Source organism: Dendrobates tinctorius, unplaced genomic scaffold, assembly GCF_039654945.1.
Source record: "Dendrobates tinctorius isolate UK_male_01 unplaced genomic scaffold, ASM3965494v1 ptg000135l, whole genome shotgun sequence".
Lineage (NCBI taxonomy): Eukaryota > Metazoa > Chordata > Amphibia > Anura > Dendrobatidae > Dendrobates > Dendrobates tinctorius.
In genome coordinates this window covers 14,805,887-14,833,102 of record NW_027361803.1, presented here as the reverse complement: position 1 = coordinate 14,833,102, position 27,216 = coordinate 14,805,887, and the positions used below count along the sequence as shown (strand labels likewise).

General features: G+C 43.9%; 1 protein-coding gene across 2 annotated transcripts in view; it reads right to left on the bottom strand.

Annotated features, from left to right (window-relative positions):
* Positions 1-27,216, bottom strand: part of WDR70 (WD repeat domain 70) — a 319,614-nt gene that overhangs the window by 39,673 nt on the left and 252,725 nt on the right. For both annotated transcript variants that reach the window (XM_073543960.1, XM_073543959.1), the window contains exon 16: positions 1,010-1,126. In XM_073543960.1, coding sequence (XP_073400061.1) covers positions 1,010-1,126 — 117 coding nt within the window. The remainder of the gene's footprint in view (positions 1-1,009; positions 1,127-27,216) is intronic.

Here is a 27,216-nt window from a genome sequence, read left to right as displayed (position 1 = left end):
GGGCGCTCGCCGTCATTTTTGGTAAACTCATGTGGACCAGTAAGAACGCTAAGTTTGGAGTCTGCAGAGGTGGTTGCTATACTGAGGAGGAAAGCGTCACTTAAGATCTGACAGCATTGTTCGTTCTCCTTTCCGGTCACTTGTAATGGTCGATGCAGTAATTTTGCTTCCAGCTATAGAACCATACAAAGGACCCTTGTCATGATGTCTGAACCCCCAGAAAGGGCACGTCCAAAATACACTGAGCACAGATCTCAGAAAGGCTCTGCCGTAATCGCTCTGGCCGTACACTGTACCGAAACTACAGACAGAAACAATGCCGGGGGCCAACAAATATTGTGACTGAAAAGGACCTTCTCCTCTCCCGGAAATGGAATGTTTTGCATTTTCTTTTAGTATAATTAAATTAAATCGATTCCTCAAAGTTGATAAGATCTCCGCTTGCCGTCACTCAATAGCGACTCTCAGTGTTGCGTCGGTCCAGGTTACGCGATGGACATGAGGATCTTAAAATCCAATATGAATTGATACATAAAGTATAATGGAAAGTTGTCTAAAACTTTTCATATACAAAGTAGACTTTTTTCTCTTAAAATCTGAATATTCCTTTAATTTAAAGGGAAAGTGTCATTTTTCACTGTCTAGTAATGTTTTCAGCGATACAAAAGACTAGTTAATTTAACTATTTCCTAATGGGGCAAATTTTCCTTTTTTCCACTCTCTTTATTATTTTTCCTTCTTCAAAGAACTTTTTATTTTTCCGTCCACAGCTGTAATATGAGGGCAGCTAAGAAGTTAAACTGCAGTGACTGGAGCTTACTCTGGTCGCTGCTGTTGGCTACATGTTTGGGAAGTGTTGAGACGTGCTGCACTCCTGCCAGACCGGGGTTTTTTTAACATTTTTTCCGTCATTTTTTCCCTGGTCTAACACCAGCATAAAGTGGATAAAGTGTGCCAATGTTTGCTGGCGGAGATGGTGAGGGTGCGGGGTACAACACATGACATTTACCTGGCCCGGCGACGGGTGGCTCTGGTTTGTGTGACTTTAATGGGTCCAGACGGTCCTTTTCGAGCTGTTTCCGCGTGCTCCTCTGTCGGGGCTCTCGGAACATGGGAAGAGCATGAGCTATATGGAGAGAAACACAAAACTTTAGATACAACTGGAAACCATCCGTCCGTCTCTGCATACAGAATGTCGGAGGCCGACCAGAAGATATATTCGCTGGCCTTTCATGGAGAACATGGAGGAACAGAAGTGATAAGCGACTTAACGTTTACTTACGGTAACAGGGACGGCCAGAAGGATCAATCCTACAGAAATAAAAAATATTCTGCTGTCTGTGGAAACAATGTTCCCCTAGGAAGGAATTCCCCAGGGTGGTGAACCAAAATCTGCACTCCATCAGCGTGTCACCGAGTGGAGGAGTCGCAGAGCCGCCAAGAAAGATCATTTATGAAATACCTCTACCTAAAATTAGAGAATCTACTTCAGAGTCCCCTTCTGTTCACTTTCCGTATAACTTATGCCCGAACCTCGTACAGCAAAACGGACCTCTTAAAGGCAGGAATGTTTTATAGGGTAGAAAAGTAAAGTGCCGACATTCCTCATTCCCTAAGATGTTCCCAAGGACAAGAACCCCCCAAAACAGACCAGTATTACGCAGCGGTATTGCAGCAGTATTACATGAGCATTATATGGCGACGTCTAACAATACAGCACCTCCTGCTGTACCCAACTGAGAAAACATTCCTGCAATCCGTCCTTTACGTAACCTTTGGGTGCATCCAGACTTCCGTACAAATCGGTCCGAGATCAGACCACAATGCACAGACCGACCACGGGACTCCCAATCGGAGAGCTTCATATATTTCTATGAAGCAGTAATGCTTGGGTCAAAAGAGCTGTGGCCAGTCCGTGCACTGAGGTCGATATCGGACTGATTTGTTCGGACGTCTAATTTCACCTCTCGACAAACAAAAATACTATTGCGTGTCCTCAAAGTCTCTCAGAACATCCTCCACTCTGACCTCCCTTCTATAGGTCCCCATACACATCAGACAAATGTCGACCAAAAGCATAACCGGATTAAGGGAGAGGTGGACCAATGATATAAGAAAATACTTTAAAAAAATATTTATATAAAATATCTCAAAAAAAGATTTATTATAAGTTATATAACCAAGAAATACCCAATTATAAAATAATTTTATTTACAAAACGCCAACATATCCTGCAGCACTTTATAATTAAATGGGGACATGTACAGACAAAGATTATAGAGCAACATACTGATATGATTACCAAGGAGCATGGAGGATGTGGGGACAGATGAAGAGGAGGGACCAGATTAAGCAGAACATTTAGAAAGTGGGAGCAGGGAAGAGTTAGATTAGTGAGGTGATAGGTCTGTCTAAAGAGGTGTGTTTTCAGACCACGCTTAACAATGTGGGGGATAGGTATTAATCAGACAGTCCAGAGTAGAGCATTCTAGAAATCTGGTGCAGCTTGAGAGAAGTTTGGAGAAAGAAGTGGGAGGTTTGGATTATGGAGGATGTTAGTTTTAGATCAGAAAGAGATGAGGGATGAGAAATATGGAGGTGCACAACTGTGGAGCGCTAAGTTTGTATTGTACTCTGTAGTGGAGGGGTAACCAGTGCAATGACTGACACAAGGTGGAGGCATCGGTGTAGTGGCTGGACAGAAATACGACCCTTGCTGACACTTTCAGGATGGATTGGAGAGGGGAGAGTTTATTAAGAGGGAGACCGATCAGTAGAGAATTGCAATAGTCCAGAAGAGAAAGAATTAGAGCTTCCGCAAGAGTTTTTGCAGTTTCGAAAGTAAGAAAGGTCGGATTCTGGAGATGTTTTTAATCTGCGGGTAACATGACCGAGTAATAAGATCTAGGGAAAAAAGGACCGGGGCCAGCTGACGAGCGGGGGAATACCGCGTCCCACCTGTGTATGCCACCTCCATATCTAAACAAGCTTCATATGGACCCATTTACCTACTGGACTATACAGCACTAGTTTCAAACAGATTAAGCGTCCATGATACCTCCAAGGAGATTTATACATTTCTCTATGTATGGATATATATTCCTTTTTGCAAGGCATTTAAATCAGTATATCCACTCTTATAATAATAGGAGATACCATTTAGATCAACATGACATTCTGAAATCTCCATAGGAATCCTTACTTGGGTACCGGATTAGTATTTCGCGATAGCAGTCAGCAGACTGAGGAAGGCCGATAATAGGCCGAAACGTTTCCAGGACTGCAATAAATTATAAAATAAATTTAATTTGCAAAGGATTATTCAGTTGAGTGCCAAGTTACTTTATTATTATATATTTATGATAGAGGGAGGGTGTGATTTTCGAGACAGTGGAAACACAATCTTCAATCACTAATATTTTGCATTAAGGTGGGGGTGAGATCAGGAGCAGATGTTTATATTTGGGTGCCTTCAGCATAGAGATGATGCTGAAACCAAATCTGCTGTTGGTTTGTTCAAAAGGGGCGGTGTATAAGGAGGATAAGAAGAAGGGGGCCTAGCACTGGGCCCTGATGGACCCCGACAGTAAGGGGAAGAGGAGAGGAGGAGTCAGCAAAAGATACAGTGAAGGTCAGAGAAAAGTAGGAGAACCAGGAGAGAGTGGTGTCCTACAGGCCAACATCTGACATCTCCCCACACATAATCTCCAGTATATAACCTGTCCTCTCCATACATCTCTGTCCTAATCTCCTGATATCTCCGCACACAATCTCTAGTATATAACCTGTCCTCTCCATACATCTCTGCCCTAATCTCCTAATACCTCCCCACACTATCTCCAGTATATAACCTGTCCTCTCCATACATCTCTGCCCTAATCTCCTAATACCTCCCCACACTATCTCTAGTATATAAGCTGTCCTCTCCAAACATCTCTGCCCTAATCTCTTGATATCTCCCCACATAATCTGCAGTATATAATCTGTCCTCTCCATACATCTCTGCCCTAATCTCCTGATATCTCCCCACATAATCTGCAGTATATAATCTGTCCTCTCCATACATCTCTGCCCTAATCTCCTGATACCTCCCCACTTAATCCCCCGTATATAATCTGTCGTCTCCATACATCTCTGCCCTAATCTCCTGATACCCCCACACATAATCTCCAGTATATAACCTGTCCTCTCCATACATCACTGCCCTAATCTCCTGATACCTCCTCACACATAATCTCCAGTATATAACCTGTCCTCTCCATACATCTGTGTCCTAATCTCATGATAACTCCTCTCACATAATCTCCAGTATATAACCAGATCTCTCCATACATCTCTGTCCTAATCTCCTGATACCTCCCCACATAATCTCCAGTATATAACCTGTTCTCTCCATACATCTCTGTCCTAATCTCCTGATATCTCCCCACACAATCTCCAGTATATAACCCATCCTCTCCATACATCTCTGCCCTAATCTCCTGATATCTCCCCACACATAATCTCCAGTATATCTCCTGTCCTCTACATACATCTCTGCCCTAATCTCCTGATACCTCCCAACAGATAATCTCCAGTATATAACCTGTTTTCTCCATACATCTCTGCCCTAATCTCCTGATACCTCCCCACACATAATCTCTAGTATATAACCTGTCCTCTCCTTACATCTCTGCCCTAATCTCTTGATATCTCCCCACACAATCTCTAGTATATAACCTGTCCTCTCCATACATCTCTTACCTAATTTATTGATACCTCCTACACATAATCTCCAGTATATAATCTGTCCTCTCCATACATCTCTGCCCTAATCTCTTGATATCTCCCCACACAATCTCTAGTATATAACCTGTCCTCTCCATACATCTCTGCCCTAATCTCCTGATATCTCCCCACACTATCTCTAGTATATAACCTGTCCTCGCCATACATCTCTGCCCTAATCTCTTGATATCTCCCCACATAATCTGCAGTATATAATCTGTCCTCTCCATACATCTCTGCCCTAATCTCCTGATATCTCCCCACATAATCTGCAGTATATAATCTGTCCTCTCCATACATCTCTGCCCTAATCTCCTGATATTTCCCCACATAATCCCCCCGTATATAACCTGCCCTCTCCATACATCTCTGCCCTAATCTCCTGATACCTCCCCACATAATCCCCCGTATATAACCTGTCCTCTCCATGCATCTCTGCCCTAATCTCCTGATACCCCCACACATAATCTCCAGTATATAACCTGCTGTCTCCACACATCTCTGTCCTAATCTCCTGATACCTCCCCACATAATCTCCAGTATATAACCTGTTCTCTCCATACATCTTTGTCCTAATCTCCTGATATCTCCCCACACATAATCTCTAGTATATAACCTGTCCTCTCCTTACATCTCTGCCCTAATCTCTTGATATCTCCCCACATATTCTCCAGTATATAACCTGTCCTCTCCATACATCTCTGCCCTAATCTCCTGATACCTCCCCACATAATCTCCAGTATATATCCTGTCCTCTCCATACATCTCTGCCCTAATCTTCTGATACCTCCCCACACAATCTCCAGTGTATAACCTGTCCTCTCCATACATCTCTGCCATAATCTCTTGATATCTCCCCACATAATCTCCAATGTATAACCTGTCCTCTCCATACATCTCTGCCCTAATCTCCTGATACCTCCCCACAAAATCTCCAGTATATAACCTGTCCTCTCCATACATCTCTGCCCTAATCTCCTGATACCTCCCCACATAATCTGCAGTATATAATCTGCCCTCTCCATACATCTCTGCCCTAATCTCCTGATACCGCCCCACATAATCCCCCGTATATAACCTGTCCTCTCCATACATCTCTGCCCTAATCTCCTGATACCCCCACACATAATCTCCAGTATATAACCTGTCCTCTCCTTACATCACTGCCCTAATCTCATGATAACTCCTCTCACATAATCTCCAGTATATAACCTGCTCTCTCCATACATCTCTGTCCTAATCTCCTGATACCTCCTCACACATAATCTCCAGTATATAACCTGTCCTCTCCTTACATCTCTGCCCCAATCTCTTGAAATCTCCCCACATAATCTCCAGTATATAACCTTTCCTCTCCATACATCTCTGCCCTAATCTCCTGATACCTCCCCACATAATCTCCAGTATATAATCTGTCCACTCCATACTTCTCTGCCCTAATCTCCTGATACCTCCCCACATAATCTCCAGTATATAACCTGTCCTCTCCGTACATCTCTGCCCTAATCTCCTGATAACTCCCCACACATAATCTCCAGTATATAACCTGTCCTCTCCATACATCTCTGCCTTAATCTCCTAATACCTCCCCACACTATCTCCAGTATATAACCTGTCCTCTCCATACATCTCTGCCCTAATCTCCTAATACCTCCCCACACTATCTCTAGTATATAACCTGTCCTCTCCATACATCTCTGCCCTAATCTCTTGATATCTCCCCACATAATCTGCAGTATATAATCTGTCCTCTCCATACATCTCTGCCCTAATCTCCTGATATCTCCCCACATAATCTGCAGTATATAATCTGTCCTCTCCATACATCTCTGCCCTAATCTCCTGATATCTCCCCACATAATCCCCCCGTATATAACCTGCCCTCTCCATACATCTCTGCCCTAATCTCCTGATACCTCCCCACTTAATCCCCCGTATATAACCTGTCCTCTCCATACATCTCTGCCCTAATCTCCTGATACCCCCACACATAATCTCCAGTATATAACCTGTCCTCTCCATACATCAATGCCCTAATCTCCTGATACCTCCTCACACATAATCTCCAGTATATAACCTGTCCTCTCCATACATCTGTGTCCTAATCTCATGATAACTCCTCTCACATAATCTCCAGTATATAACCTGCTCTCTCCATACATCTCTGTTCTAATCTCCTGATACCTCCCCACATAATCTCCAGTATATAACCTGTTCTCTCCATACATCTCTGTCCTAATCTCCTGATATCTCCCCACACAATCTCCAGTATATAACCCATCCTCTCCATACATCTCTGCCCTAATCTCCTGATATCTCCCCACACATAATCTCCAGTATGTCTCCTGTCCTCTCCATACATCTCTGCCCTAATCTCCTGATACCTCCCCACAGATAATCTCCAGCATATAATCTGTTCTCTCCATACATCTCTGCCCTAATCTCCTGATACCTCCCCACACATAATCTCTAGTATATAACCTGTCCTCTCCTTACATCTCTGCCCTAATCTCTTGATATCTCCCCACATAATCTCCAGTATATAACCTGTCCTCTCCATACATCTCTGCCCTAATCTTCTGATACCTCCCCACACATAATCTCCAGTATATAACCCATCCTCTCCATACATCTCTGCCCTAATCTCCTGATATCTCCCCACACAATCTCTAGTATATAACCTGTCCTCTCCATACATCTCTTACCTAATTTATTGATACCTCCTACACATAATCTCCAGTACATAACCTGTCCTCTCCATACATCGCTGCCCTAATCTCTTGATACCTCCTACACATAATCTCCAGTATATATGTCCTCTCCATACATCTCTGCCCTAATCTCCTGATATCTCCCCACATAATCTCCAGTATATAACCTGTCCTCTCCATACATCTCTGCCCTAATCTTTTGATACCTCCTACACATAATCTTCAGTATATAATCTGTCCTGTCCATACATCTCTGCCCTAATCTCTTGATATCTCCCCACATAATCTGCAGTATATAATCTGTCCTCTCCATACATCTCTGCCCTAATCTCCTGATATCTCCCCACATAATCTCCAGTATATAACCTGTCCTCCCCATACATCTATGTCCTAATCTCATCCTCCTACACATAATCTCCAGTATATAACCTGTCCTCTCCATACATCTCAGTCCTAATATCCTGATATCTCCCCACACAATCTCTAGTATATAACCTGTCCTCTACATACATCTCTGCCCTAATCTCCTGATATCTCCCCACACTATCTCTAGTATATAACCTGTCCTCTCCATACATCTCTGCCCTAATCTCTTGATATCTCCCCACATAATCTGCAGTATATAATCTGTCCTCTCCATACATCTCTGCCCTAATCTCCTGATATCTCCCCACATAATCTGCAGTATATAATCTGTACTCTCCATACATCTCTGCCCTAATCTCCTGATATTTCCCCACATAATCCCCCCGTATATAACCTGCCCTCTCCATGCATCTCTGCCCTAATCTCCTGATACCCCCACACATAATCTCCAGTATATAACCTGTCCTCTCCATACATCACTGCCCAAATCTCCTGATACCTCCTCACACATAATCTCCAGTATATAACCTGTCCTCTCCATACATCTGTGTCCTAATCTCATGATAACTCCTCTCACATAATCTCCAGTATATAACCTGCTCTCTCCACACATCTCTGTCCTAATCTCCTGATACCTCCCCACATAATCTCCAGTATATAACCTGTTCTCTCCATACATCTCTGTCCTAATCTCCTGATATCTCCCCACACATAATCTCTAGTATATAACTTGTCCTCTCCTTACATCTCTGCCCTAATCTCTTGATATCTCCCCACATAATCTCCAGTATATAACCTGTCCTCTCCATACATCTCTGCCCTAATCTCCTGATACCTCCCCACATAATCTCCAGTATATATCCTGTCCTCTCCATACATCTCTGCCCTAATCTTCTGATACCTCCCCACACAATCTCCAGTGTATAACCTGTCCTCTCCATACATCTCTGCCATAATCTCTTGATATCTCCCCACATAATCTCCAATGTATAACCTGTCCTCTCCATACATCTCTGCCCTAATCTCCTGATACCTCCCCACAAAATCTCCAGTATATAACCTGTCCTCTCCATACATCTCTGCCCTAATCTCCTGATACCTCCCCACATAATCTGCAGTATATAATCTGCCCTCTCCATACATCTCTGCCCTAATCTCCTGATACCGCCCCACATAATCCCCCGTATATAACCTGTCCTCTCCATACATCTCTGCCCTAATCTCCTGATACCCCCACACATAATCTCCAGTATATAACCTGTCCTCTCCTTACATCACTGCCCTAATCTCATGATAACTCCTCTCACATAATCTCCAGTATATAACCTGCTCTCTCCATACATCTCTGTCCTAATGTCCTGATACCTCCTCACACATAATCTCCAGTATATAACCTGTCCTCTCCTTACATCTCTGCCCCAATCTCTTGAAATCTCCCCACATAATCTCCAGTATATAACCTTTCCTCTCCATACATCTCTGCCCTAATCTCCTGATACCTCCCCACATAATCTCCAGTATATAATCTGTCCACTCCATACTTCTCTGCCCTAATCTCCTGATACCTCCCCACATAATCTCCAGTATATAACCTGTCCTCTCCGTACATCTCTGCCCTAATCTCCTGATACCTCCCCACACATAATCTCCAGTATATAACCTGTCCTCTCCATACATCTCTGCCCTAATCTCCTAATACCTCCCCACACTATCTCCAGTATATAACCTGTCCTCTCCATACATCTCTGCCCTAATCTCCTAATACCTCCCCACACTATCTCTAGTATATAACCTGTCCTCTCCATACATCTCTGCCCTAATCTCTTGATATCTCCCCACATAATCTGCAGTATATAATCTGTCCTCTCCATACATCTCTGCCCTAATCTCCTGATATCTCCCCACATAATCTGCAGTATATAATCTGTCCTCTCCATACATCTCTGCCCTAATCTCCTGATATCTCCCCACATAATCCCCCCGTATATAACCTGCCCTCTCCATACATCTCTGCCCTAATCTCCTGATACCTCCCCACTTAATCCCCCGTATATAACCTGTCCTCTCCTTACATCTCTGCCCTAATCTCTTGATATCTCCCCACATAATCTCCAGTATATAACCTGTCCTCTCCATACATCTCTGCCCTAATCTCCTGATACCTCCCCACATAATCTCCAGTATATATCCTGTCCTCTCCATACATCTTTGCCCTAATCTTCTGATACCTCCCCACACAATCTCCAGTGTATAACCTGTCCTCTCCATACATCTCTGCCATAATCTCTTGATATGTCCCCACATAACCTCCAGTATATAACCTGTCCTCTCCATACATCTCTGCCCTAATCTCTTGATACCTCTTACACATAATCTTCAGTATATAATCTATCCTCTCCATACATCTCTGCCCTAATCTCTTGATATCTCCCCACATAATCTGCAGTATATAATCTGTCCTCTCCATACATCTCTGCCCTAATCTCCTGATACCGCCCCACATAATCCCCCGTATATAACCTGTCCTCTCCATACATCACTGCCCTAATCTCCTGATACCCCCACACATAATCTCCAGTATATAACCTGTCCTCTCCATACATCACTGCCCTAATCTCCTGATACCTCCTCACACATAATCTCCAGTATATAACCTGTCCTCTCCATACATCTGTGTCCTAATCTCATGATAACTCCTCTCACATAATCTCCAGTATATAACCTGCTCTCTCCACACATCTCTGTCCTAATCTCCTGATACCTCCCCACATACAGTGGGGCAAAAAAGTATTTAGTCAGTCAGCAATAGTGCAAGTTCCACCACTTAAAAAGATGAGAGGCATCTGTAATTTACATCATAGGTAGACCTCAACTATGGGAGACAAACTGAGAAAAAAAAATCCAGAAAATCACATTGTCTGTTTTTTTTTTCATTTTATTTGCATATTATGGTGGAAAATAAGTATTTGGTCAGAAACAAAGTTTCATCTCAATACTTTGTGATATATCCTTTGTTGGCAATGACAGAGGTCAAACGTTTTCTGTAAGTCTTCACAAGGTTGCCACACACTGTTGTTGGTATGTTGGCCCATTCCTCCATGCAGATCTCCTCTAGAGCAGTGATGTTTTTGGCTTTTCGCTTGGCAACACGGACTTTCAACTCCCTCCAAAGGTTTTCTATAGGGTTGAGATCTGGAGACTGGCTAGGCCACTCCAGGACCTTGAAATGCTTCTTACGAAGCCACTCCTTCGTTGCCCTGGCGGTGTGCTTTGGATCATTGTCATGTTGAAAGACCCAGCCACGTTTCATCTTCAATGCACTTGCTGATGGAAGGAGGTTTGCACTCAAAATCTCACGATACATGGCCCCATTCATTCTTTCATGTACCCGGATCAGTCGTCCTGGCCCCTTTGCAGAGAAACAGCCCCAAAGCATGATGTTTCCACCACCATGCTTTACAGTAGGTATGGTGTTTGATGGATGCAACTCAGTATTCTTTTTCCTCCAAACACGACAAGTTGTGTTTCTACCAAACAGTTCCAGTTTGGTTTCATCAGACCATAGGACATTCTCCCAAAACTCCTCTGGATCATCCAAATGCTCTCTAGCAAACTTCAGACGGGCCCGGACATGTACAGGCTTAAGCAGTGGGACACGTCTGGCACTGCAGGATCTGAGTCCATGGTGGCGTAGTGTGTTACTTATGGTAGGCCTTGTTACATTGGTCCCAGCTCTCTGCAGTTCATTCACTAGGTCCCCCCGCGTGGTTCTGGGATTTTTGCTCACCGTTCTTGTGATCATTCTGACCCCACGGGGTGGGATTTTGCGTGGAGCACCAGATCGAGGGAGATTATCAGTGGTCTTGTATGTCTTCCATTTTCTAATTATTACTCCCACAGTTGATTTCTTCACTCCAAGCTGGTTGGCTATTGCAGATTCAGTCTTCCCAGCCTCGTGCAGGGCTACAATTTTGTTTCTGGTGTCCTTTGACAGCTCTTTGGTCTTCACCATAGTGGAGTTTGGAGTCAGACTGTTTGAGGGTGTGCACAGGTGTCTTATTATACTGATAACAAGTTTAAACAGGTGCCATTACTACAGGTAATGAGTGGAGGAAAGAGGAGACTCTTAAAGAAGAAGTTACAGGTCTGTGAGAGCCAGAAATCTTGATTGCTTGTTTCTGACCAAATACTTATTTTCCACCATAATATGCAAATAAAATGAAAAAAAAAACAGACAATGTGATTTTCTGGATTTTTTTTTCTCAGTTTGTCTCCCATAGTTGAGGTCTACCTATGATGTAAATTACAGACGCCTCTCATCTTTTTAAGTGGTGGAACTTGCACTGTTGCTGACTGACTAAATACTTTTTTTCCCCACTGTAAACTCCAGTATATAACCTGTTCTCTCCATACATCTCTGTCCTAATCTCCTGATATCTCCCCACACATAATCTCTAGTATATAACTTGTCCTCTCCTTACATCTCTGCCCTAATATCTTGATATCTCCCCACATAATCTCCAGTATATAACCTGTCCTCTCCATACATCTCTGCCCTAATCTCCTGATACCTCCCCACATAATCTCCAGTATATATCCTGTCCTCTCCATACATCTCTGCCCTAATCTTCTGATACCTCCCCACACAATCTCCAGTGTATAACCTGTCCTCTCCATACATCTCTGCCATAATCTCTTGATATGTCCCCACATAATCTCCAGTATATAACCTGTCCTCTCCATACATCTCTGCCCTAATCTCTTGATACCTCTTACACATAATCTTCAGTATATAATCTATCCTCTCCATACATCTCTGCCCTAATCTCTTGATATCTCCCCACATAATCTGCAGTATATAATCTGTCCTCTCCATACATCTCTGCCCTAATCTCCTGATACCGCCCCACATAATCCCCCGTATATAACCTGTCCTCTCCATACATCACTGCCCTAATCTCCTGATACATCCTCACACATAATCTCCAGTATATAACCTGTCCTCTCCATACATCTCTGCCCTAATATCCTGATACCTCCCCACACATAATCTCCAATGTATAACCTGTCCTCTCCATACATCTCTGCCCTAATCTCCTGATACCTCCCCACATAATCTCCAGTATATAACCTGTCCTCTCCATACATCTCTGTCCTAATCTCCTGATACCTCCCCACATAATCTGCAGTATATAATCTGTCCTCTCCATACATCTCTGCCCTAATCTCCTGATACCGCCCCACATAATCCCCCGTATATAACCTGTCCTCTCCATACATCTCTGCCCTAATCTCCTGATACCCCCACACATAATCTCCAGTATATAACCTGTCCTCTCCATACATCACTGCCCTAATCTCATGATAACTCCTCTCACATAATCTCCAGCATATAACCTGCTCTCTCCATACATCTCTGTCCTAATCTCCTGATACCTCCTCACACATAATCTCCAGTATATAACCTGTCCTCTCCTTACATCTCTGCCCCAATCTCTTGAAATCTCCCCACATAATCTCCAGTATATAACCTGTCCTTTCCATACATCTCTGCCCTAATCTCCTGATACCTCCCCACATAATCTACAGTATATAATCTGTCCACTCCATACTTCTCTGCCCTAATCTCCTGATACCTCCCCACATAATCTCCAGTATATAACCTGTCCTCTCCATACATCTCTGCCCTAATCTCCTGATACCTCCCCACACATAATCTCCAATGTATAACCTGTCCTCTCCATACATCTCTGCCCTAATCTCCTGATACCTCCCCACATAATCTCCAGTATATAACCTGTCCTCTCCACACATCTCTGCCCTAATCTCCTGATATCTCCCCACACAATCTCCAGTATATAACCCATCCTCTCCATACATCTCTGCCCTATCTCCTGATATCTCCCCACACATAATCTCCAGTATGTCTCCTGTCCTCTCCATACATCTCTGCCCTAATCTCCTGATACCTCCCCACAGATAATCTCCAGTATATAATCTGTTCTCTCCATACATCTCTGCCCTAATCTCCTGATACCTCCCCACACATAATCGCCAGTGTATAACCTGTCCTCTCCATACATGTCTGCCCTAATCTCCTGATACCTCTACACACATAATCTCCAGTATATAACCTGTCCTCTCCATACATCACTGCCCTAATCTCCTGATACCTCCCGACACATAATCTCCAGTATATAACCTGTCCTCTCCATACATCTCTGCCCTAATCTCCTGATATCTCCACACAAATAATCTCCAATATATAACCTGTCCTCTCCATACATCTCTGCCCTAATCTCCTGATACCTCCTCACACATAATCTCCAGTATATAACCTGTCCTCTCCATACATCTGTGTCCTAATCTCATGATAACTCCTGTCACATAATCTCCAGTATATAACCTGCTCTCTCCATACATCTCTGTCCTAATCTCCTGATACCTCCCCACATAATCTCCAGTATATAACCTGTTCTCTCCATACATCTCTGTCCTAATCTCCTGATATCTCCCCACACAATCTCCAGTATATAACCCATCCTCTCCATACATCTCTGCCCTAATCTCATGATTTCTCCCCACACATAATTTCCAGTATATAACCTGTCCTCTCCATACATCTCTGCCCTAATCTCCTGATATCTCCCCACTCATAATCTCCAATATATAACCTGTCCTCTCCATAAATCTCTGCCCTAATCTCCTGATACCTCCCCACAGATAATCTCCAGTATATAACCTGTTCTCTCCATACATCTCTGCCCTAATCTCCTGATACCTCCCCACACATAGTCTCTAGTATATAACCTGTCCTCTCCTTACATCTCTGCCCTAATCTCTTGATATCTCCCCACATAATCTCCAGTATATAACCTGTCCTCTCCATACATCTCTGCCCTGATCTCCTGATACCTCCCCACATAATCTCCAGTATATAACCTGTCGTCTCCACACATCTCTGCCCTAATCTCCTGATACCTCCCCACACATAATCGCCAGTGTATAACCTGTCCTCTCCATACATCTCTGCCCTAATCTCCTGATACCTCCCCACACATAATCGCCAGTGTATAACCTGTCCTCTCCATACATCTCTGCCCTAATCTCCTGATATCTCCCCACACAATCTCCAGTATATAACCCATCCTCTCCATACATCTCTGCCCTAATCTCCTGATATCTCCCCACACAATCTCCAGTATATAACCTGTCCTCTCCATACATCTCTGCCCTAATCTCCTGATATCTCCCCACATATAATCTCCAATATATAACCTGTTCTCTCCATACATCTCTGTCCTAATCTCCAGATATCTCCCCACACAATCTCCAGTATATAACCCATCCTCTCCATACATCTCTGCCCTAATCTCCTGATTTCTCCGCAAACATAATCTCCAGTATATAACCTGTCCTCTCCATACATCTCTGCCCTAATCTCCTGATATCTCCCCACTCATAATCTCCAATATATAACCTGTCCTCTCCATACATCTCTGCCCTAATCTCCTGATACCTGCCCACAGATAATCTCCAGTATATAACCTGTTCTCTCCATACATCTCTGCCCTAATCTGATACCTCCCCACACATAATCTCTAGTATATAACCTGTCCTCTCCTTACATCTCTGCCCTAATCTCTTGATATCTCCCCACATAATCTCCAGTATATAACCTGTCCTCTCCATACATCTCTGCCCTGATCTCCTGATACCTCCCCACTTAATCTCCAGTAAATAACCTGTCCTCTCCATACATCTCTGCCCTAATCTCCTGATACCTCCCCACACATGATCTCCAATGTATAACCTGTCCTCTCCATACATCTCTGCCCTAATCTCCTGATACCTCCCCACATAATCTCCAGTATATAACCTGTCCTCTCCACACATCTCTGCCCTAATCTCCTGATACCTCCCCACACATAATCGCCAGGGTATAACCTGTCCTCTCCATACATCTCTGCCCTAATCTCCTGATACCACCCCACACATAATCACCAGTGTATAACCTGTCCTCTCCATACATCTCTGCCCTAATCTCCTGATACCTCTACACACATAATCTCCAATATGTAACCTGTCCTCTCCATACATCTCTGCCCTAATCTTCTGATACCTCCCCACACAATCTCCAGTGTATAACCTGTCCTCTCCATACATCTCTGCCATAATCTCCTGATACCTCCCCACACAATCTCCAGTATATAACCTGTCCTCTACATACATCTCTGCCCTAATCTCCTGATACCTCCCCACACATAATCTCCAGTATATAACCCATCCTCTCCATACATCTCTGCCCTAATCTCCTGATATCTCCCCACACAATCTCCAGTATATAACCCATCCTCTCCATACATCTCTGCCCTAATCTCCTGATATCTCCCCACACAATCTCCAGTATATAACCTGTCCTCTCCATACATCTCTGCCCTAATCTCCTGATATCTCCCCACACAATCTCCAGTATATAACCTGTTCTCTCCATACTTCTCTGCCCTAATCTCCTGATACCTCCCCACACATAATCTCTAGTATATAACCTGTCCTCTCCTTACATCTCTGACCTAATCTCTTGATATCTCCCCACATAATCTCCAGTATATAACCTGTCCTCTCCATACATCTCTGCCCTAATCTCCTGATACCTCCCCACATAATCTCCAGTATACAATCTGTCCTCTCCATACATCTCTGCCCTAATCTCCTGATACCTCCCCACACATAATCTCCAATGTATAACCTGTCCTCTCCATATATCTCTGCCCTAATCTCCTGATACCTCCCCACATAATCTCCAGTATATAACCTGTCCTATCCACACATCTCTGCCCTAATCTCCTGATACCTCCCCACACATAATCCCCCCCTGTATATAACCTGCCCTCTCCATACATCTCTGCCCTAATCTCCTGATACCTCCCCACATAATCCCCCGTACATAACCTGTCCTCTCCATGCACCTCTGCCCTAATCTCCTGATACCCCCACACATAATCTCCAGTATATAACCTGTCCTCTCCATACATCACTGCCCTAATCTCCTGATACCTCCTCACACATAATCTCCAGTATATAACCTGTCCTCTCCATACATCTGTGTCCTAATCTCATGATAACTCCTCTCACATAATCTCCAGTATATAACCTGCTCTCTCCACACATCTCTGTCCTAATCTCCTGATACCTCCCCACATAATCTCCAGTATATAACCTGTTCTCTCCATACATCTCTGTCCTAATCTCCTGATATCTCCCCACACATAATCTCTAGTATATAACCTGTCCTCTCCTTACATCTCTGCCCTAATCTCTTGATATCTCCCCACATAATCTCCAGTATATAACCTGTCCTCTCCATACATCTCTGCCCTAATCTCCTGATACCGCCCCACATAATCTCCAGTATATATCCTGTCCTCTCCATACATCTCTGCCCTAATCTTCTGATACCTCCCCACACAATCTCCAGTGTATAACCTGTCCTCTCCATATATCTCTGCCATAATCTCTTGATATCTCCCCACATAATCTCCAGTATATAACCTGTCCTCTCCATACATCTCTGCCCTAATCTCTTGATACCTCCTAAACATAATCTTCAGTATATAATCTATCCTCTCCATACATCTCTGCCCTAATCTCTTGATATCTACCCACATAATCTGCAGTATATAATCTGTCCTCTCCATACATCTCTGCCCTAATCTCCTGATACCGCCCCACATAATCCCCCGTATATAACCTGTCCTCTCCATACATCACTGCCCTAATCTCCTGATACCTCCTCACACATAATCTCCAGTATATAACCTGTCCTCTCCATACATCTCTGCCCTAATATCCTGATACCTCCCCACACATAATCTCCAATGTATAACCTGTCCTCTCCATACATCTCTGCCCTAATCTCCTGATACCTCCCCACATAATCTCCAGTATATAACCTGTCCTCTCCATACATCTCTGCCCTAATCTCCTGATACCTCCCCACATAATCTGCAGTATATAATCTGTCCTCTCCATACATCTCTGCCCTAATCTCCTGATACCGCCCCACATAATCCCCCGTATATAACCTGTCCTCTCCATACATCTCTGCCCTAATCTCCTGATACCCCCACACATAATCTCCAGTATATAACCTGTCCTCTCCATACATCACTGCCCTAATCTCATGATAACTCCTCTCACATAATCTCCAGCATATAACCTGCTCTGTCCATACATCTCTGTCCTAATCTCCTGATACCTCCTCACACATAATCTCCAGTATATAACCTGTCCTCTCCTTACATCTCTGCCCCAATCTCTTGAAATCTCCCCACATAATCTCCAGTATATAACCTGTCCTCTCCATACATCTCTGCCCTAATCTCCTGATATCTCCCCACATAATCTACAGTATATAATCTGTCCACTCCATACTTCTCTGCCCTAATCTCCTGATACCCCCACACATAATCTCCAGTATATAACCTGTCCTCTCCATACATCACTGCCCTAATCTCATGATAACTCCTCTCACAAAATCTCCAGCATATAACCTGCTCTCTCCATACATCTCTGTCCTAATCTCCTGATACCTCCTCACACATAATCTCCAGTATATAACCTGTCCTCTCCTTACATCTCTGCCCCAATCTCTTGAAATCTCCCCACATAATCTCCAGTATATAACCTGTCCTCTCCATACATCTCTGCCCTAATCTCCTGATACCTCCCCACATAATCTACAGTATATAATCTGTCCACTCCATACTTCTCTGCCCTAATCTCCTGATACCTCCCCACATAATCTCCAGTATATAACCTGTCCTCTCCATACATCTCTGCCCTAATCTCCTGATACCGCCCCACATAATCCCCCGTATATAACCTGTCCTCTCCATACATCACTGCCCTAATCTCCTGATACCTCCTCACACATAATCTCCAGTATATAACCTGTCCTCTCCATACATCTCTGCCCTAATATCCTGATACCTCCCCACACATAATCTCCAATGTATAACCTGTCCTCTCCATACATCTCTGCCCTAATCTCCTGATACCTCCCCACATAATCTCCAGTATATAACCTGTCCTCTCCATACATCTCTGCCCTAATCTCCTGATACCTCCCCACATAATCTGCAGTATATAATCTGTCCTCTCCATACATCTCTGCCCTAATCTCCTGATACCGCCCCACATAATCCCCCGTATATAACCTGTCCTCTCCATACATCTCTGCCCTAATCTCCTGATACCCCCACACATAATCTCCAGTATATAACCTGTCCTCTCCATACATCACTGCCCTAATCTCATGATAACTCCTCTCACATAATCTCCAGCATATAACCTGCTCTCTCCATACATCTCTGTCCTAATCTCCTGATACCTCCTCACACATAATCTCCAGTATATAACCTGTCCTCTCCTTACATCTCTGCCCCAATCTCTTGAAATCTCCCCACATAATCTCCAGTATATAACCTGTCCTCTCCATACATCTCTGCCCTAATCTCCTGATACCTCCCCACATAATCTACAGTATATAATCTGTCCACTCCATACTTCTCTGCCCTAATCTCCTGATACCCCCACACATAATCTCCAGTATATAACCTGTCCTCTCCATACATCACTGCCCTAATCTCATGATAACTCCTCTCACATAATCTCCAGCATATAACCTGCTCTCTCCATACATCTCTGTCCTAATCTCCTGATACCTCCTCACACATAATCTCCAGTATATAACCTGTCCTCTCCTTACATCTCTGCCCCAATCTCTTGAAATCTCCCCACATAATCTCCAGTATATAACCTGTCCTCTCCATACATCTCTGCCCTAATCTCCTGATACCTCCCCACATAATCTACAGTATATAATCTGTCCACTCCATACTTCTCTGCCCTAATCTCCTGATACCTCCCCACATAATCTCCAGTATATAACCTGTCCTCTCCATACATCTCTGCCCTAATCTCCTGATACCTCCCCACACATAATCTCCAATGTATTACCTGTCCTCTCCATACATCTCTGCCCTAATCTCCTGATACCTCCCCACATAATCTCCAGTATATAACCTGTCCTCTCCACACATCTCTGCCCTAATCTCCTGATACCTCCCCACACATAATCGCCAGTGTATAACCTGTCCTCTCCATACATCTCTGCCCTAATCTCCTGATACCTCTACACACATAATCTCCAGTATATAACCTGTCCTCTCCATACATCACTGCCCTAATCTCCTGATACCTCCCGACACATAATCTCCAGTATATAACCTGTCCTCTCCATACATCTCTGCCCTAATCTCCTGATATCTCCACACACATAATCTCCAATATATAACCTGTCCTCTCCATACATCTCTGCCCTAATCTCCTGATACCTCCTCACACATAATCTCCAGTATATAACCTGTCCTCTCCATACATCTGTGTCCTAATCTCATGATAACTCCTGTCACATAATCTCCAGTATATAACCTGCTCTCTCCATACAACTCTGTCCTAATCTCCTGATACCTCCCCACATAATCTCCAGTATATAACCCATCCTCTCCATACATCTCTGCCCTAATCTCCTGATTTCTCCCCACACATAATCTCCAGTATATAACCTGTCCTCTCCATACATCTCTGCCCTAATCTCCTGATATCTCCCCACTCATAATCTCCAATATATAACCTGTCCTCTCCATAAATCTCTGCCCTAATCTCCTGATACCTCCTCACACATAATCTCCAGTATATAACCTGTCCTCTCCATACATCTGTGTCCTAATCTCATGATAACTCCTCTCACATAATCTCCAGTATATAACCTGCTCTCTCCACACATCTCTGTCCTAATCTCCTGATACCTCCCCACATAATCTCCAGTATATAACCTGTTCTCTCCATACATCTCTGTCCTAATCTCCTGATATCTCCCCACACATAATCTCTAGTATATAACTTGTCCTCTCCTTACATCTCTGCCCTAATCTCTTGATATCTCCCCACATAATCTCCAGTATATAACCTGTCCTCTCCATACATCTCTGCCCTAATCTCCTGATACCTCCCCACATAATCTCCAGTATATATCCTGTCCTCTCCATTCATCTCTGTCCTAATCTTCTGATACCTACCCACACAATCTCCAGTGTATAACCTGTCCTCTCCATACATCTCTGCCATAATCTCTTGATATGTCCCCACATAATCTCCAGTATATAACCTGTCCTCTCCATACATCTCTGCCCTAATCTCTTGATACCTCTTACACATAATCTTCAGTATATAATCTATCCTCTCCATACATCTCTGCCCTAATCTCTTGATATCTCCCCACATAATCTGCAGTATATAATCTGTCCTCTCCATACATCTCTGCCCTAATCTCCTGATACCGCCCCACATAATCCCCCGTATATAACCTGTCCTCTCCATACATCACTGCCCTAATCTCCTGATACCTCTTCACACATAATCTCCAGTATATAACCTGTCCTCTCCATACATCTCTGCCCTAATATCCTGATACCTCCCCACACATAATCTCCAATGTATAACCTGTCCTCTCCACACATCTCTGTCCTAATCTCCTGATACCTCCCCACATAATCTCCAGTATATAACCTGTCCTCTCCATACATCTCTGCCCTAATCTCCTGATACCTCCCCACATAATCTGCAGTATATAATCTGTCCTCTCCATACATCTCTGCCCTAATCTCCTGATACCGCCCCACATAATCCCCCGTATATAACCTGTCCTCTCCATACATCTCTGCCCTAATCTCCTGATACCCCCACACATAATCTCCAGTATATAACCTGTCCTCTCCATACATCACTGCCCTAATCTCATGATAACTCCTCTCACATAATCTCCAGCATATAACCTGCTCTCTCCATACATCTCTGTCCTAATCTCCTGATACCTCCTCACACATAATCTCCAGTATATAACCTGTCCTCTCCTTACATCTCTGCCCCAATCTCTTGAAATCTCCCCACATAATCTCCAGTATATAACCTGTCCTCTCCATACATCTCTGCCCTAATCTCCTGATACCTCCCCACATAATCTACAGTATATAATCTGTCCACTCCATACTTCTCTGCCCTAATCTCCTGATACCTCCCCACATAATCTCCAGTATATAACCTGTCCTCTCCATACATCTCTGCCCTAATCTCCTGATACCTCCCCACATAATCTCCAGTATATAACCTGTCCTCTCCACACATCTCTGCCCTAATCTCCTGATACCTCCCCACATATAATCGCCAGTGTATAACCTGTCCTCTCCATACATCTCTGCCCTAATCTCCTGATACCTCTACACACATAATCTCCAGTATATAACCTGTCATCTCCATACATCACTGCCCTAATCTCCTGATACCTCCCGACACATAATCTCCAGTATATAACCTGTCCTCTCCATACATCTCTGCCCTAATCTCCTGATATCTCCACACACATAATCTCCAATATATAACCTGTCCTCTCCATACATCTCTGCCCTAATCTCCTGATACCTCCTCACACATAATCTCCAGTATATAACCTGTCCTCTCCATACATCTGTGTCCTAATCTCATGATAACTCCTGTCACATAATCTCCAGTATATAACCTGCTCTCTCCATACATCTCTGTCCTAATCTCCTGATACCTCCCCACATAATCTCCAGTATATAACCTGTTCTCTCCATACATCTCTGTCCTAATCTCCTGATATCTCCCCACACAATCTCCAGTATATAACCCATCCTCTCCATACATCTCTGCCCTAATCTCATGATTTCTCCCCACACATAATCTCCAGTATATAACCTGTCCTCTCCAAACATCTCTGCCCTAATCTCCTGATATCTCCCCACTCATAATCTCCAATATATAACCTGTCCTCTCCATAAATCTCTGCCCTAATCTCCTGATACCTCCCCACAGATTATCTCCAGTATATAACCTGTTCTCTCCATACATCTCTGCCCTAATCTCCTGATACCTCCCCACACATAATCTCTATTATATAACCTGTCCTCTCCTTACATCTCTGCCCTAATCTCTTGATATCTCCCCACATAATCTCCAGAATATAACCTGTCCTCTCCATACATCTCTGCCCTGATCTCCTGATACCTCCCCACATAATCTCCAGTATATAACCTGTCGTCTCCACACATCTCTGCCCTAATCTCCTGATACCTCCCCACACATAATCGCCAGTGTATAACCAGTCCTCTCCATACATCTTTGCCCTAATCTCCTGATACGTCCCCACACATAATCGCCAGTGTATAACCTGTCCTCTCCATACATCTTTGCCCTAATCTCCTGATACCTCCCCACACATAATCGCCAGTGTATAACCTGTCCTCTCCATACATCTCTGCCTTAATCTCCTGATACCTCCCCACATAATCTCCAGTATATAACCTGTCCTCTCCATACATCACTGCCCTAATCTCATGATAACTCCTCTCACATAATCTCCAGCATATAACCTGCTCTCTCCATACATCTCTGTCCTAATCTCCTGATACCTCCTCACACATAATCTCCAGTATATAACCTGTCCTCTCCTTACATCTCTGCCCCAATCTCTTGAAATCTCCCCACATAATCTCCAGTATATAACCTGTCCTCTCCATACATCTCTGCCCTAATCTCCTGATACCTCCCCACATAATCTACAGTATATAATCTGTCCACTCCATACTTCTCTGCCCTAATCTCCTGATACCTCCCCACATAATCTCCAGTATATAACCTGTCCTCTCCATACATCTCTGCCCTAATCTCCTGATACCTCCCCACATAATCTCCAGTATATAACCTGTCCTCTCCACACATCTCTGCCCTAATCTCCTGATACCTCCCCACATATAATCGCCAGTGTATAACCTGTCCTCTCCATACATCTCTGCCCTAATCTCCTGATACCTCTACACACATAATCTCCAGTATATAACCTGTCATCTCCATACATCACTGCCCTAATCTCCTGATACCTCCCGACACATAATCTCCAGTATATAACCTGTCCTCTCCATACATCTCTGCCCTAATCTCCTGATATCTCCACACACATAATCTCCAATATATAACCTGTCCTCTCCATACATCTCTGCCCTAATCTCCTGATACCTCCTCACACATAATCTCCAGTATATAACCTGTCCTCTCCATACATCTGTGTCCTAATCTCATGATAACTCCTGTCACATAATCTCCAGTATATAACCTGCTCTCTCCATACATCTCTGTCCTAATCTCCTGATACCTCCCCACATAATCTCCAGTATATAACCTGTTCTCTCCATACATCTCTGTCCTAATCTCCTGATATCTCCCCACACAATCTCCAGTATATAACCCATCCTCTCCATACATCTCTGCCCTAATCTCATGATTTCTCCCCACACATAATCTCCAGTATATAACCTGTCCTCTCCAAACATCTCTGCCCTAATCTCCTGATATCTCCCCACTCATAATCTCCAATATATAACCTGTCCTCTCCATAAATCTCTGCCCTAATCTCCTGATACCTCCCCACAGATTATCTCCAGTATATAACCTGTTCTCTCCATACATCTCTGCCCTAATCTCCTGATACCTCCCCACACATAATCTCTAGTATATAACCTGTCCTCTCCTTACATCTCTGCCCTAATCTCTTGATATCTCCCCACATAATCTCCAGTATATAACCTGTCCTCTCCATACATCTCTGCCCTGATCTCCTGATACCTCCCCACATAATCTCCAGTATATAACCTGTCGTCTCCACACATCTCTGCCCTAATCTCCTGATACCTCCCCACACATAATCGCCAGTGTATAACCTGTCCTCTCCATACATCTTTGCCCTAATCTCCTGATACCTCCCCACACATAATTGCCAGTGTATAACCTGTCCTCTCCATACATCTCTGCCTTAATCTCCTGATACCTCCCCACATAATCTCCAGTATATAACCTGTCATCTCCACACATCTCTGCCCTAATCTCCTGATACCTCCCCACACATAATCGCCAGTGTATAACCTGTCCTCTCCATACATCTCTGCCCTAATCTCCTGATACCTCCCCACACATAATCGCCAGTGTATAACCTGTCCTCTCCATACATCTCTGCCCTAATCTCCTGATACCTCCCCACACAATCTCCAGTGTATAACCTGTCCTCTCCATACATCTCTGCCATAATCTCCTGATACCTCCCCACACAATCTCCAGTATATAACCTGTCCTCTCCATACATCTCTGCCCTAATCTCCTGATACCTCCCCACACATAATCTCCAGTATATAACCCATCCTCTCCATACATCTCTGCCCTAATCTCCTGATATCTCCCCACACAATCTCCAGTATATAACCCATCCTCTCCATACATCTCTGCCCTAATCTCCTGATATCTCCCCACACAATCTCCAGTATATAACCTGTCCTCTCCATCCATCTCTGCCCTAATCTCCTGATATCTCCCCACATATAATCTCCAATATATAACCTGTTCTCTCCATACATCTCTGTCCTAATCTCCAGATATCTCCCCACACAATCTCCAGTATATAACCCATCCTCTCCATACATCTCTGCCCTAATCTCCTGATTTCTCCCCACACATAATCTCCAGTATATAACCTGTCCTCTCCATACATCTCTGCCCTAATCTCCTGATATCTCCCCACTCATAATCTCCAATATATAACCTGTCCTCTCCATACATCTCTGCCCTAATCTCCTGATACCTGCCCACAGATAATCTCCAGTATATAACCTGTTCTCTCCATACATCTCTGCCCTAATCTCCTGATACCTCCCCACACATAATCTCTAGTATATAACCTGTCCTCTCCTTACATCTCTGCCCTAATCTCTTGATATCTCCCCACATAATCTCCAGTATATAACCTGTCCTCTCCATACATCTCTGCCCTGATCTCCTGATACCTCCCCACTTAATCTCCAGTAAATAACCTGTCCTCTCCATACATCTCTGCCCTAATCTCCTGATACCTCCCCACACATGATCTCCAATGTATAACCTGTCCTCTCCATACATCTCTGCCCTAATCTCCTGATACCTCCCCACATAATCTCCAGTATATAACCTGTCCTCTCCACACATCTCTGCCCTAATCTCCTGATACCTCCCCACACATAATCGCCAGTGTATAACCTGTCCTCTCCATACATCTCTGCCCTAATCTCCTGATACCGCCCCACACATAATGACCAGTGTATAACCTGTCCTCTCCATACATCTCTGCCCTAATCTCCTGATACCTCTACACACATAATCTCCAATATGTAACCTGTCCTCTCCATACATCTCTGCCCTAATCTTCTGATACCTCCCCACACAATCTCCAGTGTATAACCTGTCCTCTCCATACATCTCTGCCATAATCTCCTGATACCTCCCCACACAATCTCCAGTATATAACCTGTCCTCTACATATATCTCTGCCCTAATCTCCTGATACCTCCCCACACATAATCTCCAGTATATAACCCATCCTCTCCATACATCTCTGCCCTAATCTCCTGATATCTCCCCACACAATCTCCAGTATATAACCCATCCTCTCCATACATCTCTGCCCTAATCTCCTGATATCTCCCCACACAATCTCCAGTATATAACCTGTCCTCTCCATACATCTCTGCCCTAATCTCCTGATATCTCCCCACACAATCTCCAGTATATAACCTGTTCTCTCCATACTTCTCTGCCCTAATCTCCTGATACCTCCCCACACATAATCTCTAGTATATAACCTGTCCTCTCCTTACATCTCTGCCCTAATCTCTTGATATCTCCCCACATAATCTCCAGTATATAACCTGTCCTCTCCATACATCTCTGCCCTAATCTCCTGATACCTCCCCACATAATCTCCAGTATACAATCTGTCCTCTCCATACATCTCTGCCCTAATCTCCTGATACCTCCCCACACATAATCTCCAATGTATAACCTGTCCTCTCCATACATCTCTGCCCTAATCTCCTGATACCTCCCCACATAATCTCTAGTATATAACCTGTCCTATCCACACATCTCTGCCCTAATCTCCTGATACCTCCCCACACATAATCCCCCCCTGTATATAACCTGCCCTCTCCATACATCTCTGCCCTAATCTCCTGATACCTCCCCTCATAATCCCCCGTATATAACCTGTCCTCTCCATGCATCTCTGCCCTAATCTCCTGATACCCCCACACATAATCTCCAGTATATAACCTGTCCTCTCCATACATCACTGCCCTAATCTCCTGATACCTCCTCACACATAATCTCCAGTATATAACCTGTCCTCTCCATACATCTGTGTCCTAATCTCATG